General features: G+C 40.2%; 1 protein-coding gene across 3 annotated transcripts; it reads left to right on the top strand.

The window, feature by feature from the left end:
- The first annotated feature begins 112 nt into the window (after positions 1-112).
- Positions 113-10,760, top strand: LOC122327311 (calcium homeostasis endoplasmic reticulum protein). Of its 3 annotated transcripts, none has more exons than XM_043222580.1 (19): positions 113-328; positions 860-1,033; positions 1,214-1,249; positions 2,484-2,650; positions 3,663-3,800; positions 3,879-4,030; positions 4,764-4,875; positions 4,961-5,050; positions 5,133-5,346; positions 5,733-5,893; positions 6,801-7,236; positions 7,913-8,157; positions 8,233-8,366; positions 8,444-8,530; positions 9,272-9,418; positions 9,508-9,624; positions 10,026-10,120; positions 10,211-10,396; positions 10,518-10,760. In XM_043222580.1, exons 1-19 carry the CDS (start codon positions 304-306, stop codon positions 10,553-10,555), a joined length of 2,754 nt encoding a protein of 917 aa, XP_043078515.1. In that variant the 5' UTR covers positions 113-303; the 3' UTR covers positions 10,556-10,760. The 3 variants fall into 3 exon arrangements, with proteins under 3 accessions (XP_043078515.1, XP_043078514.1, XP_043078516.1); XM_043222579.1 differs by having other exon boundaries at positions 5,730-5,893; XM_043222581.1 differs by lacking the exon at positions 1,214-1,249 and having other exon boundaries at positions 5,730-5,893.
- Positions 10,761-10,816: the final 56 nt, after the last annotated feature.

Here is a 10,816-nt window from a genome sequence, read left to right as displayed (position 1 = left end):
AAAACAACGGCCTAAGCCTATGTTTAATTCAAATAATTATAGAAATGCCAACTGTCGTAAAAGCCTCCGAACAGTAGGCGGCGCTACGACGCTGTGCACGTCGCCAGAGCGCATGCGCAGATCACGTGCCGGAGGAAGTCGTCACGGTCGAGTTTCCCATCGCCTCGTCTTGAACTGAAACACAACAAACCTGTTCAAATGTAACGGTCGCACCCGTTTAATGGAGTTATTTTGTGTCGCTTCTCGGCGTCATGGGATATGAATGAATCCGTGGTCTAATAATAGCGAGTAATCCTGAGAAAAATGGATATTTCCACGCCACCAGAAGGTAACGCCGCGCTTGCGCGCGTGAGTGATTGTATTACAGCGCGAGCGCCAGTGAGCTGACGTTACACACAGCAAAACCTCGCGGATAAACCAGCAATTGTCACATAAAAGTAGCGTTCGTGTGCTAGTTAGCTTTTACTGACTGCCTAGTGTGGATGGGACGGCTGGCGAAGTTGCTAAATTGCTTTCACGCCCACTTTTTATATATTGAGCTTTTACAGTAGATGTCAGTGATGACAAACATTACTAGCAAAAATGTATTTTAATTCTCTAAAACTGCGCAGTTGATGTTAGTGGTTGCTGTCATCACGAAAAGATACGAAAAGAAAAGACTAAAGACTCTTGCACTTCAGTATTTCATTAAAAAAAAACACTAAATGAGCTGTTATACTACTGTTTATATATATATATATATATATATATATATATATATATATATATATATATATATATATATATATATATACTGTTTATTTTTCTTTGTGTTGGTATGTGTTGAATTTTCCCCATCTCTCTTTGATTTTCCCATCAGATCAAGAGCTGCGTAATGTCATTGACAAACTGGCTCAGTTTGTCGCCCGAAATGGACCCGAGTTTGAGAAGATGACTATGGAGAAGCAGAAGGACAACCCCAAGTTCTCCTTTCTGTTCGGAGGGGAATATTTCGGCTACTACAAATACAAACTGGCCATCGAACAGCAGCAGCGTACGTCAATGAACCACTTCAGAGAGAGTTTTATTATTATATACGTTGTATTGTAGTTGGTAGTAGTTTGATTTGATTGATTGATTGATTTTTATATATATATGTTACTGTTTTAGTTTTAGGTAACTCTGCTGTATTGTGTATGTATTCGTCTTTAAGGTGTGCTTCTCTCCTTTATAGATTCTGGCACTCATGATGATGAATATAAAATGGAAGGTATTTATTAGACCGATGATCAATAATGTTTCATTTTGCCTGGTGTTCATGGAGTTCCTCTGCATCATTAGTGCTTGAAACCTTTTTTTTTAAATTTCATTTGTCAGATAATGTTATGGCTTACATTTTTGTAGACCGATATCGACCTGTAGAAAGAGTTAACGGCTCTCCCGAAAATGATCATTAGCTGAAGATGTCTTCACCCTCAGACTGTCCGAGATGTGGAGAAGTGTAGCAGTACATCACTCGCTCAGCAATGGATGCTCTGTGGTGAATGGGTGCCGTCGGAATGGGAGTCCAAACGGCTGATAATATCGTTTAACATCTCGACAAGTTTTATAAGAAACAAATCGCTTTTTTTTTTGACTCGCGTGAGGAGTTCTGACTCCATAACGTTGCTTTTTTCGGTGAAAAAGTAATCCGGTCTGAATCAGGAGAGAAAAATGCACAGGTCAAACGCCGTTTGCCAAAAGAAAACGGTTAAAGTTAAAAGCGTTCTAAACGTGTATATATATGGGTGGATTTTGATCTGAGAGACAACAGGGAATGGGGTTTTGGATTTGTTATGGATTAATAAAAATGTTAAATTTAAGTTAATGGATTTGTTTGTTAGAAACGTTCAGCTTTGGTCTTGTGTTGTTGGAGTGGTGTGGATTATTGTGGTGTTTTTATCAGCTGTTTGGACTCTCATTCTGACGGCACTCATTGTGATGATATTACTACATTCCTACACATACGTTCTAATGAAGAAACTTATTCATGCCTTGGTCTGACGGTGAGCACATTTTCAGAAGAATTACACTTTAAGGTGAACAATTTTTATTTTTTTAAGTAAGCGTTACTTTCCTGCACTTTTTTTTGCTACATACATTACTTTTTTTGGTTTACTTTTGCAAATATTCAATAAAAGTATTCAAACTTAAGTTGGATTTCCTGCCTAAAGAAGCCGAAATGAAGCAGCTTTTCTTTGGGTTCTTCACTTGATTTCTTCTCCCCTCAGTTATTTGCAGTCAGTGTATAATGCTTTCCTCGGCTTAATGTTTCCGGGTTTTTCATGCGACTGTCTCCAGACATGGAAAATCAGAGGGCAGCGATCCAGCATGACTGATTTCCTGCATGTTTCTCCGATCTGAACGGCTTTGCTCTGGGAACGTCCATTCAAACGGGAGTCACGTTGGCGGGCGGCCGTCCGCCTCAGAGTTATAGATTTGCGTCTGTGTGTTCTTGTGATTAGCAGCGCTCTGTAAACCCCTGGGGAAAGAGGTGGCCGAGGTTCCTGCGCCGATGTCGATGCTCCCGCCGCCGCCGATCCCTCCGAGCACGCCGTCTGTGGAGGAGCTGATCCAGCAGAGCCAGTGGAACCTGCAGCAGCAGGAGCAGCACCTGCTCAGCCTCAGACAGGTGAGCGATCAAAAGTTTTTGACCCCCCTCCATCCAAAGGTCTGTGTGACGGTCTGCATTGGTTTGATTAAGAACATAGTAATATTGTCAAATACTATGACTGAATTTAGTCCAAAACCAAAAAATCTGGGTCAGACCTTCAGATTGGTCTGAATCAAATTGCTAAAACCTTTTTAATTGATTAGACGGTTTTCGTTAAAAGGGCAGTTAAATTACGAAACATCCCGTAATCGTTCATTGAGGGAGTCAAAACTTTTGTACCTAAATAGTATATACAGTATTTAAGCTGTCTGTTATTAGCAAAGCTAAACAACTGTCCTAGGACAACATGCTAGCAATGTAATAAATCATGTTAGAATTGTGTTAAAACTAGCATTGTGTTGAATAGTTCTTACAACATGCTAATTCATGTTAGCTGTGTGTTAGTAATGTTTTCCCATAGACTTTCATTGAGTCAAAACTTTTGTCAAATAAATAATATATACAGAATTTAAGCTGTCTGTTATTAGCTTAGGACAACATGCTAATTCATACTAGTAATATGTTAAAATCATGCTAACAATGTGCTAAAACATGTTAGCGACATGATTTCTTTTCACCAAAAACATGCCAGCAGTGTGTTATCTTGTTAGCACTGTATAAAGCGTGTTGGCAATATGTTAAAACAGGTTAAAGACTTGCTAAGTTATGTTAGCAACATGTTCTGTTGTATTTAAATCATGTTAGCAATGCACGAAATGGTGCTAGCGGTGTGTTAAATGTCATAGTAACATGTTAAAGCATGCTAGTGACTTTCTTAAACATTTTAGCTACAAAAAAGACTTCAAGTAAAAGTTTTATATATATATATGTATCTTTGCTTTGTGGAGAGCAGAATTTTAATTGAAAAGCTAAAAAAAACTAGCTTTAATGCATCAAAGTGTTCATTTTATACCCCAAAATAGTCGAACTGACCCCAGACCTCTGACCGTAGGTGTTTCCTGTTTGGTAAATGTGTGTTTTGTCGTTTCAGGAGCAGGTGACGGCCGCCATCTCTCTGGCGATGGAGCAGCAGATGCAGAAGCTGCTGGTGGAGACGCAGCTGGACACCAACGAGTTCGACAACCTGCTGCAGCCCATCATCGACACCTGCACCAAAGACGCCATCTCGGTACGAGCCGCTCACCTGCCTCGCCGGCGCCGCTCCGCCTCGCGCGATACTCATTCTCTGCTTGTTTCTGCCGCTCAGGCTGGGAAGAACTGGATGTTCAGTAACGCTAAGGCCCCGCCGCACTGTGAGCTGATGGCGTCGCATCTCAGGAACCGCATCACGGCGGACGGGGCGCACTTCGAGCTCCGCCTGCATCTCATCTATCTGACCAATGACGTGCTGCATCACTGGTGAGACGCACAACTGAATACATCAGCTCAGCATGCTGGGATAGTATTATAACATTAATGATTTGTGGAGTTTTATGTCTTTTTCAGTTTTGTTGTTTGTAATTTTTCTTTGCTTTTTTAATGTAAGTAGTTTTAAATATCTACAGCATACTGTGAAGTGTTTACTAAATTTTTATATAGCGTGTAAAGTGATATAATTTGTTATTTTAAAATATATCTGTTTTTAATCTTTATTTTCTATTTTAGATGTAGTAATCTTACTTTTTGAACTTAATAAAAAGTTTTTAATGATTTGTAAGTTAACTGATGTGAACAAACAGGGTTTTAAAAAACTTTTAACTAAAATTAAAATTAAATATCGTATATATATTTATAATTATAATAAGATGTTCTTATAACATCAAACAATTTAATACTTTTACTAAATGGGAAACGCTAACATTAAAAAATATATATATATATATATATATATATATATATATATATATATATATAATATATATATATAACATAAACAATATATATTTTATAAATGAAAACATGCCTAATATTTATATTTTTTTATATTATACTTAATATAATTAATTTATTTTCACGTAAAAATAAGCTTCAAACTAAAGTTATTATAAAATCTTATTGGAAGAGGGAAATAGCCCATTTAAATTTTTTTTTTTTTTATTTTATTTTAAGATTATGGCGTTTCATTGATGAAACCCTTGATTTTTCTCCACAGCCAGAGGAAAAATCAGAGGGATCTTTTGGCGGCTCTTCAGAAGGTCGTGGTTCCCATTTACTGCACCAGTTTCCTGGCTGTAGAGGAAGACAAGCAGCAGAAAATCACCCGCGTAAGATCACTGATCCCCATTCCCTCCCGCTTGCAGCTTCTCGCATGCCTGTCGATAACCGAGCCGTTTCTCTCGACGCTTTCAGCTGCTGCAGCTCTGGGAGAAGAACGGCTACTTCGACGACGTCACCATTCAGCAGCTCCAGAGCCCGGCCCTGGGCCTGGGACAGTATCAGGTGCAGCTTGCGCTCTCGAGACTCGTTTCTGATTAAATCAGGAGGGTGTTTCTCACCCGGGTCTGTGTTGTGTCTGCTCCAGGCGTCGCTCATCACGGAGTACGCCCCGGTGGTGCAGCCCGTCCAGATGGCCTTCCAGCAGCAGATCCAGGCGCTGAAGACGCAGCACGAGGAGTTCGTGAGCAACCTGAAGCAGCAGCAGACGGCGGCGGTAGCAGCAGCCGCGGCCGCCGTCGGTCAGCTGACGCCCGCGGACGCCGACGTGAAGACCCAGGGGCCCTTGACCTCTCAGCCCGGTAAATACCATCCGAGAACAAAAAAAAACGACAATTTTGGCTTCCTACGCAGACGGGGTCGCTTACGAAACGCGCTGCCGTCTAAACGTTTGGAGAAATGAATCCTTTGTGGATGAATTGATTGACGTAACAAAAGATTTCCGTTCAAACAATGGCTCACCGTTTTCACGACAGCAGGAGATGTTTCTCGAGCAGATATCTGAACCATCTCTGAAGCATATCCACACTTATCTTAAATTCACATTTTTCACCAATTTGCTCCTAGAATTGTTTCTTGGCTTGATATCAGACTTTCTTTTAGCTTAAGGCATTATGTTGAGATCAAATAATAAGACAAAGCACCCCTTGTCTTTTTGACCATGATTTCTTAATGATGTGATTAGCAGACCTGAAGCCTCCGTTGGCCGGTCCTCCACCTGGCGATTACGAGGGTGCTCCGAGTCGCCCGTCCGACTCGAACCCGGCAGCGTCGTCCGACATGCCCTCCTCCAAACAGGGCTGGTTCGATCCGCAGCACAACATGCCGGCCTGGAACCCGCAGCAACCGGTGAGCCAAAAACACTTCAAACCCTTACAGATCTTGTGTTATTTGGAGCCGGTTTAATGCTAACTGATTGTATGTAACATGTGTATTACTTAACAGAATACAAATATACTACTCAGTGTGATACTTTGCCCATATTTCGTCAACGCAAATCGTTGACTAAAACCACTAAACGCGATATTGCGTAGCTTGACGCATGAATATATATTGTGCGATAAAGTGCCCGACGCTACCGTAACTATTTTATTTATTACATCGTTAATAAATTGATATCTTTTACATTGATAACTCTAAAACAGACAGCTGCTTATTTACATTTTTAATTTTTTTTAACTTACGAATCCCCTGCAGTTCCTTCACAAACCCACTCACGTTTTTATTATACTCTTTACGTACTTGATAAATATTTGTTATTTTTGTATCTATATAGAACAAGATTAACCTCTTCAGATTAATCTGATGAATTGAGTCAGAAATAAAATCAATCGAAATTTGAAATCGGTTACGGCAGTAAATTAATTTTACGGTAACACTTTACAGTAAGGATCGTTAGTTACAGTAATTGTTTGTTCATGTTAGTTAATACATAAACTCATGTTAACAAATTGTAAAGTGTTACCAATTTTTCTTATTTTTAAAAATTAATACATTTAAATCTTTTATTGATTATATTTACATTTTACGATTTAATCATTAATTTAAACTTACAAAACAGACATTTCTGTTATATGTTGTAGAGATATTTTCTTATAAAATATAAAAATGCTTAACGTATTTAAATGAAAGTGATAAACATGTTAGGTCCGAAGTAAAAGTGAAAAATTAAATGTAATCTTAAGGCCACTGCATACCAAAACTAAATTTTTATTATATTGTCATATTACGATTAAAACGATGTCTCCGCCTCCAGCCACCGTTCGACCCGACCCAAGCCCCGCCCCCCTGCCCGCCCTGGAACAGCCACGAGGGCATGTGGAACGAGCAGCGGGACCCCAACTGGAGTGGCCCTCGGGACGGGGGCCCCACAGGCCCCTGGAGCGGCCAGAACGAGCCGCCGCCGTCCTGGAGCGGTCAGTTCGAGCAGCCGCCGTGGAGCGGACAGCCAGACCAGCCTCCGCCGTGGGGTCAGAGGGAGCCTCCCTTCCGCATGCAGCGGCCCCCGCATTTCCGAGGGCCCTTCCCTCCTCATCAGCAGCCGCCGCCCTTCAACCAGCCGCCGCCACCTCACAACTTTGGACGCTTCCCGCCGCGGTTCATGCAGGACGAGTTTCCTCCGCGGCATCACTTCGAACGCCCGCCATATCCTCCGCATAGATTCGACTACCCTCAGGGAGACTTCCCAGGAGGTGAGACCTTGGATTTTTTTTGGATTCATTTCAAATGTTGACAATAAGTACTACTTTGATTTTAATTAAAAGTTTATGTTTGAAAGCAAAAATATTAAGATGCCAATAAATATTAATGTTAATTTAACATTATTAATTAATATGTAAAATTTTGTAACATTTATGGTAAAATCCAGCAGCTGTGCTTGACGGAATTCGATCGTTAAAAAATACGGTAACGACATTGTTTTCAGGTTAAGTTTACAGTTAAATACTGTTTGGTATCTTTTGAAATACACCGATAACCACCAAAAGCAGGCGGTGATGAGAAAGTCACACGATGAACCAAAGCACGCCACAAGCAGCTTTTAAATATGAACATATTTGTTCTTGTCATTCTCACACTTAAACTGAAATGTACAATAAACAATTTAACAACATTAGATGTAACGTACAACCTTAATAAACGTAACTGATGAGATAAACTAAGAAGAAACAGTTATTTCAAAGAGAAAACTCCAAATTTGAATTGTAATGCATGGAATTTTGAGAATGTCCGTTTAAATTTTTCTTCCTGTAAATTTTACAGGAATTTACCGTTAACCACATAAACGGGTTTTTACCGTTTAAATTTTTTTTACAAGTTTCCCCGTTTACTCCTTGCTTTATGTCGTTCGTTGTATTTTGTTGCTCTCAGGGGAGATCGGTCCGCCTCCTCATCATCACCCGAACCAGAGGATTCCTCCGCCCGGGATGTCCGACCCTCCTCCGTGGGGCGGGAACCAGCATCCCGATTTCGGGCCGCCTCCTCACGGCTTTAATGGTCAGGCCCCGCACATTCGGAGGCAGACGCCGTCTCACGTCAGCCAGGACGACCCCAGCCTGGTGCCCAACGTGCCCTACTTCGACCTTCCCGCGGGACTCATGGCGCCGCTCGTGAAGGTGACGTTACTCTCGACGTCAGGGAAAGTCGATGTTTGTTCTCGGCCTTGTTTTAAATGCGATTCTTTCCCGTAGCTTGAAGATCATGATTATAAGCCTCTGGACCCCAAAGACATCCGTCTGCCGCCCCCGATGCCTCCCAGCGACCGGCTGCTGGCCGCGGTGGAGGCGTTTTACAGCCCCCCATCCCACGACAGACCCAGAAACAGGTGAAGTGTGAAAAACACAACTGTAGTGTTAGTTTATGTTTAATACTTCGGCTGACTAAAAGTGAGCTCTTTTCCAGTGAGGGATGGGAGCAGAACGGTCTGTATGAGTTCTTCCGGGCCAAAATGAGAGCGAGGCGGAAAAAGGAACAAGACAAACGCAACAGGTGGGGAATAAAATAAAATGTGAATATTATACGAAATAACTAAATTACAATTACAAACTCTGACTTTGCAACTCGCTTGAGTAAGAATGCTGAAATTAAGAAAACAATTCAGAAGAAAACAATAAAACCGAAATGGAAGAAAACGAATTGAAATTTAGGAAACGAAAACTAATTTGAAATATTATTGAAAAGAAAAAACGGAAATAAATTAATGGAAATAATTTTTTTTTATTAAATCTAATTTAAAAAAAAGAACAAATCACAACTAAATCGTAAAAAAATTAAGCTGAATTTGATAAAACTAAAGCTGAAATAGAAATATACTTCTAAAAATATAAAGCATAAAACTAAAACTATGAATAAAAATCTAAATATTAATACCGTAATAGTATAAAAATAACTAAATATAAATAGTTACAAACAAGCTAGTGCAAACAGCAAAATATAAAAACCTAAAATTAAATTAATAGAAAAATAAAACCTTTATATAAACATTGATAAATACTATTATACTGAAACTGAGATAAAAAAATTATAAAAGGCTAAAAAAAGGACAAAATACAGTATTAGTAAAACTGAAAATAACAATATAAAACATTAAGATGACTGTTATACAGCATTAATAAATACTATTACAATACACTTCTAATATTAAAATAATGCTTCAATTCATATGCGACCAAAGAAAAGTCGCTTCCATTGTTTCCTCAGTAGTATTTCACGTGTGGTTTTTCTTGGCAGCTCCCGAGGGAGTCCTTCGCGCAGTCGGTCGCGGAGTCGAGGACGATCCACGTCACGCTCCAGCTCCAGGTCTTCCAAATCCTCTCGCTCCAGATCGCGATCCAGATCTCGCTCTCGTTCCCGCTCCTACTCCAGATCTCGCTCCAGGTATCTCCCCCCGAATATTGCGATTATTTAAAACGTTTTTCCAGCCACACAAAGTTGTTGAACACATGTTTTACTTTTTTCTCCCGTAGGAGCAGGAGTCACTCCAGATCCAGGTCCCGAAGCCGCTCCCGCTCCAGATCTCGCTCCAGATCACGATCTCCAGAAAAGCGCCGCCACTCTGCAAAATCACGCAGCCCGACGCCACCGTAAGTCCAGTTTTGTTACTCAAATCCAGTTTGCAATTGGAAAAGTGAAAAACAATATTAATACAAAAAGAGATGTTTCGACCATTTCATTTTGTGAAATTTCAAAGAAAAATATGGAAATAAAATCGAAAAAATTTATGCAAAATACCGAAATTCCTTTTACTCATTGAGTTTAAATCCAATCCCTTTCTACGAAATGACATTACAAAGTCTACTGTTGCATTTTTAGTCAAATTTTCTCCACAATTTGACCTTTTATAAATTGCATGGTGGGAAAAATTCCAAAGTTGAAGTGTCCATGATTGATATTCTTAATTTTTTCTGAAAACAATCTGAAAATTTATCCGATCCAAAATGTGATTTTTAGCGTGATGATGACATATAATACGTCCTTTCTGCAGCTCCACATCTGGTTTGGGTTCAGGCCCTGCTGCGATACCACCCGACCTCAGGCTGGGAGAAGAAAACAAGGGCCATCAGATGCTCATGAAGATGGGTACGTGACCTAGAACGTGTTTTAACGAAGACCACGTGAAGCGATCTCTCCGTTGCTCCAGCGCTAATTCCCTTCATGTTCGTCCTCCAGGCTGGAGCGGATCGGGAGGTCTTGGTGCAAAGGAACAGGGCATTCAAGACCCCATCAAAGGAGGAGACATTCGAGACAAGTGGGACCAGTATAAAGGAGTAGGAGTCCCGCTGGATGACCCGTACGTCAACTACAGGCGAAACAAAAGCTACAATTTTGTCGCAAGGATGAAAGCACGAGAAAAAGGTATTGGCGTTTTTTAAAAATAGAGACCTTAAAGTTAGCAAAGGCCGCTAATATTTAGCGTTAATAGTTTGAATAAGTATCGAACCAAATATGAATGTGTTGTATCTTTGTTCATTTTCAGTAAGCAGAGACCCCCAGGAGCCCTCCAGCACAGAGTGATCACCATCACACATGGTCGTTTTTTTTTGTCAATGTCATAAACTTGTTTTCATGTTTATTTGAAAATTTTCTTATTTCCCTTGGTTCCATTTTGTAGTAAAATGCATCAAAGCGTCGTTGTAACTCAAAAGCGTCGGTGTCATCTCAAGCGTTTCCTTTGACTTAATCTGAGACTCTACAAGCAAAATAAAGATGTTTTAAAAAGGCCAGTGTTTATATGATTTAATTCATGCATGAATGACTGAAGTAAAACACAGCGAA

Source organism: Puntigrus tetrazona, chromosome 22, assembly GCF_018831695.1.
Source record: "Puntigrus tetrazona isolate hp1 chromosome 22, ASM1883169v1, whole genome shotgun sequence".
In the NCBI taxonomy this organism is placed as follows: Eukaryota; Metazoa; Chordata; class Actinopteri; order Cypriniformes; family Cyprinidae; genus Puntigrus; species Puntigrus tetrazona.
This window is presented reverse-complemented; position numbering and strand designations above follow the sequence as displayed.

Excerpts from the sequence above, each read along its gene's own strand:
- LOC122327311 (XM_043222579.1), top strand. The coding sequence starts at position 304 with ATGGATATTTCCACGCCACCAGAAG. Across the intron at positions 329-859 it reads TATTTCCACGCCACCAGAAG|ATCAAGAGCTGCGTAATGTC; the intron begins GTAACGCCGCGC and ends TTTTCCCATCAG. Across the intron at positions 1,034-1,213 it reads GGCCATCGAACAGCAGCAGC|ATTCTGGCACTCATGATGAT; the intron begins GTACGTCAATGA and ends TCTCCTTTATAG.